General features: G+C 40.4%; 1 protein-coding gene across 1 annotated transcript; it reads right to left on the bottom strand.

The window, feature by feature from the left end:
* Window positions 1-1,220: 1,220 nt before the first annotated feature.
* Window positions 1,221-3,593, bottom strand: LOC115573785 (uncharacterized). The gene is made up of 6 exons (XM_030404753.1): window positions 3,525-3,593; window positions 2,981-3,313; window positions 2,576-2,857; window positions 2,218-2,319; window positions 2,084-2,127; window positions 1,221-1,812 (listed from the first exon to the last, which is right to left on the bottom strand). The coding sequence occupies exons 1-6, from the start codon at window positions 3,586-3,588 to the stop codon at window positions 1,729-1,731; spliced, it is 909 nt and encodes a 302-aa protein (XP_030260613.1). The 5' UTR covers window positions 3,589-3,593; the 3' UTR covers window positions 1,221-1,728.
* Between the last annotated feature and the right edge of the window lie 1,376 nt (window positions 3,594-4,969).

Below are 4,969 nucleotides of genomic sequence, written 5' to 3'. Positions count from 1 at the left end.
CTTAGTCTCTTTTAGATTTTTATCTCACTGAATTTCTTGCAAATGTCACAGTTTCCACTTTTACAGGTTTGAAATGTAGTTTTGTCTCATCCACAGTGACTGACAGCAACCACAAACTCTTGATCAGCAACATGAGATGCAGCCATCAGTGAAGAGGTCAGAGGTCAGAGGTCGCAGCAGCCCGACAAAGATCCTGTGAAACTGGAATGAGCGAGTGAAGAAGACAAAGTCACTGATTACAAGACAAAGGAAAATGTTTGAGTCAATCTAACATAGTAACAAACTATATGAAGACTCTTATTGAGTCTCAAGTTCACTCTGTGTCCAGTCCCACAGTGTATTTGTGACACTGACGTGTTTCACACATATGTTAGTGGTCTGAGACCTGCTGGTTCCTCCTTCTTTCTCTGAACTTATTTCTGTCAGAGAAGTGAAGGGGAAGTGTTCTGATGAGAATGTGGGTACAACAGCAGCAGAGCTCTGCAGGTGTTAGCCTCTAATGATGAGCAGATAAACATGAGGAACACACAAAGCTCACAGGAACACACAGTCCACACTTTATTAGGACAGAAGACAAAGAGGCGCTTATCAAATTCTGTTGAAAACCACTTGAACTGCTGGAAGGTTTGGAGTCACTGAGACTAGTTACAACAAACTGTTGCAACACTGATGAGCGTCCTGACTGAACTGACTTTAACTGTCACGACGTGGAGCATCAAGCCTCCATGATATGTGCTGCTCAACTGGACAGTTCCAACACTTCACCTGTGGTCTGGAGGTTGTTCATGCTGTATGCTCACTGCAGACACGACTAGTTGGACATTTAAGATGTGTGAAATGTATTGACATCATTTTAGGTCAGAGTAGGTGGTCATGTGCATCCAAACCTTCTGAAAGTAGCTGAGTTATTAGATTTCTGTGCATTCTCAGCTCACTTTGGCTGCATTTCTATCTGTATTAAGACATATTTTAGTGTCCAGAGAGAACAGAGCTGTTCAAGCCACCAGAGGGAAGGTTTACTACTAGTAGAGTCAAGACATTCATAGTAGAGAATATTCACTTTTCATTATGACAGATAAAAAAAACATCTCCGCAACCCTCACGGAAAAAGCGGAAAAGAAAACGGAACGTTATTATGACACTGTTAGTACATGAAGGAGTCACAGAACACAGAGTAGAGTGAAGTGGTGCAGAGGTCTTTATTTGCAGATAATACCATTAACAGATATAATAAAGAGAAGAATGTTACTGCATTTATATTTACATTGTGGGTATTTAGCAGACACTTTTGTTCAAAGTGAAGTACATTTATCACAAGAAAGTAACCACAACATATCCCCATCGATAATGTAAGAAAGGAACAATAGAAGCAATTTTCAAGCCCTCGTCAGAGTTTAGTAGCTGCTATTTATCAAGGACACCTTAAGTATATAAATACTATGATTGACGTGCTAAGGGTTAGAACATACAAGTGCATTCACGTTTTTTTAGGGGGGGGGGGAGTTATGCTATGCAGGGTCGAGGGGAAGACTTGAGTCAGCACATTAAACACACACACATTTCCTACACTGATAAAACAAATCAGGAACAATCAGTCATCCAAAACTGAAAATGATTTTCTCAGAATGTTGTCATCTGAAGGCTTCAACGACTCATGTAAATGTGATGTCATTTAACTGCAGTGGAGTCTTTTCTCTGATGACTTGATGTTGATGTGGAAGTTGTTGATCAGTGGAGTCTGACAGAGGCAGAAGTGTCTCCACAGTTTTCATATTTCACCACACCATCATCTTCATCTTCATCATGATCCACCTGTGAAACACAACACACACAAACTGTCACTCTGACACACTTTAACTGTCAACTTTCACATCACTGACCCACATTTAACACAAGAAGTAAGAAAATCTGACAACACCTGAACGCACCATCACATACAGTTACTGGTATATATTTATATATGTGTGTATATATATTATCCCAAAAGTCCTCCAAATGTTCCTCCCAGCTGACTGTTGATGTTTATAGACTGAGTCAGCTGAACCTGAACGCACCACCAGCTGCTGTCTGATCTGATCTTTACCTGACTGGCTGCTGCACCTGAACGCCTCACTGGTCTCTGGTTCCCTGGAAAATAAAGCACAGAGTAACATTTCAGCTCTAAACTGACAGTTTGTGTTCATCAGTCCAAACAGATGTTGGTGTGAATGTTCTCACCTGGAGCTCTGATGAGAAGAACAGTAATCACAGTAATAAGGACGAGTTCAGCCACACGCAGAACCAACATGATGTAGTCGATAACAGAACAATCTGTACGAGCTGTGGAGCAGAAACATCATGTCATAGAACAAAGTTGTTAATGTGAGAGAGAGATTATACAAACAGATAACAATGCTGAGTCACTTGATGTTGTTGTTGTTGTTGTTGTCTCATCACCTGAACAGATAAACACAACTCAACAAACGTTTCAGTACAAAACTTGTGCTGTGATGTAACATTAAAACTTAAAATCCTTCAAATAAACAAATATTTTCTGTAATTCTTCACATCAGTTTGAAGATCAACATGTTCTCACCTGGTTTGTTTCCTGATGACTGAAGTCTGAAGGGAAACAGCTGCTGCTCTTTGTCACCATCAGTCACTGAACACTTCACAAATTCAAACCCTGACTTGTAAATGTGATGAGAAGATGGAGCACGCACAGAGGCAGAGCAGGGAGACTGTGATGTAGTTACACCTCGGTTATCTTTATCCACCTCTTTACCCTCAAACAGCCACTTCACTGTGTGTCTACATGGTTCATATGTCGACACAGAGCAGGTTAATGTCACCTCATCATGGTTCTGATGTTCAGTCACTGGTGAAGATGGAGATATTGTGAGAGAAAGACAACAAGAGTCAAATGAACTTCATCACTGTGATCATAATTATTGTAATGTTTCACAGTTTGATCTGAAAACATGATGATGTAAATACTCACTGGAGACAACAGACAGATAAACCACAGAGTCTGAAGAACTTTGAGCTCCTCTTGATTTGTACTGCTGACAGACGTAAAGACCAACATCCTCGACTGTGACATTCTTCACACCTAGAGAACAGTTCTCTGTAACACTCAGTCTGTCTTTAGCTTTTACATCTTTATCAATCTGCCCATGTCCAACCAGCTCTACTGCTGGTTTGTTTCCTAAACCACTGAAGGTCCAGATAGTACTGTCACATTGTTGCTGAGGCTTTATCATATTTTCACAAGGCAAAGTGACGTCATCTCCAACTCTGACAGTGAAGGAGGCTGGAAGGTTTTCAGCTGCTCCTGTTTACAAGATCAGAGAAAAATATGGAAAATAAACTGAAATGAGAAAAACTCTGTGATATTTCTTTATCCTTGCTTCTAAAAGTTCACTAAACTCACCATGTTGTAAACAAACAACACATTTTGTTGTCTTATTTCAAGCAAATATATTTAATAAAGTACATTGTTGCAATGCACCTTCCATTTCTATATGTGATATACGTCTTCTTACCTGTGAACTGAAGCATCGCAATCGCAAATAAAGACATTTGAATCCATTTGAACTGGACCATCATGATTCTCTGACTCTCTCCTTCTTCTGTCTCTCTTCTTATGATCATCTGAGTTTCTAAAGTCGTGCTTTAGTCGAGAGAAGCTGCACCTACTTCCTGTGGTTCATATGATGTCACTTCCTCATTCTTAATCTTAGTCTGATTTAGATTTTCATCTCACTGAATTTCTTGCAAATGTCACAGTTTCCACTTTTACAGGTTTGAAATGTAGTTTTGTCTCATCCACAGTGACTGACAGCAACCACAAACTCTTGATCAGCAACATGAGATGCAGCCATCAGTGAAGAGGTCAGAGGTCAGAGGTCGCAGCAGCCCGACAAAGATCCTGTGAAACTGGAATGAGCGAGTGAAGAAGACAAAGTCACTGATTACAAGACAAAGGAAAATGTTTGAGTCAGTCTAACAGTGTAACAAACTATATGAAGACTCTTATTGAGTCTCAAGTTCACTCTGTGTCCAGTCCCACGGTGTATTTGTGACACTGACGCGTTTCACACATAGGTTAGTGGTCTGAGACCTGTTGGTTCCTCCTTCTTCCTCTGAACTTATTTCTGTCAGAGAAGTGAAGGGGAAGTGTTTTGATGAGAATGTGGGTACAACAGCAGCAGAGCTCTGCAGGTGTTAGCCTCTAATGATGAGCAGATAAACATGAGAAACACACAAAGCTCACAGGAACACACAGTCCACACTTTATTAGGACAGAAGACAAAGAGGTGCTTATCAAATTCTGTTGAAAACCACTTGAACTCCTGGAAGGTTTGGAGTCACTGAGACTAGTTACAACAAACTGTTGCAACACTGATGAGCGTCCTGACTGAACTGACTTTAACTGTCAGGATGTGGAGCATCAAGCCTCCATGATATGTGCTGCTCAACTGGACAGTTCCAACACTTCACCTGTGGTCTGGAGGTTGTTCATGCTGTATGCTCACTGCAGACACGACTAGTTGGACATTTAAGATGTGTGAAATGTATTGACATCATTTTAGGTCAGAGTAGGTGGTCATGTGCATCCAAACCTTCTGAAAGTAGCTGAGTTATTAGATTTCTGTACATTCTCAGCTCACTTTGGCTGCACTTCTATCTGTATTAAGACATATTTTAGTGTCCAGAGAGAACAGAGCTGTTCAAGCCACCAGAGGGAAGGTTTACTACTAGTAGAGTCAAGACATTCATAGTAGAGAATATTCACTTTACATTATGACACTGTTAGTACATGAAGGAGTCACAGAACACAGAGTAGAGTGAAGTGGTGCAGAGGTCTTTATTTGCAGATGATATTGTTAACAGATGGAATGAAGAGAAGAATGTTATGTATTTACATTCACATTTCAGGCATTTAGCAGATGCCTTTGTTCAAACTGACTTACAATAAGTATTTGTG

The sequence above is a fragment of the Sparus aurata genome, chromosome 22 (assembly GCF_900880675.1).
Source record: "Sparus aurata chromosome 22, fSpaAur1.1, whole genome shotgun sequence".
NCBI classification, from domain to species: domain Eukaryota; kingdom Metazoa; phylum Chordata; class Actinopteri; order Spariformes; family Sparidae; genus Sparus; species Sparus aurata.
This window is presented reverse-complemented; position numbering and strand designations above follow the sequence as displayed.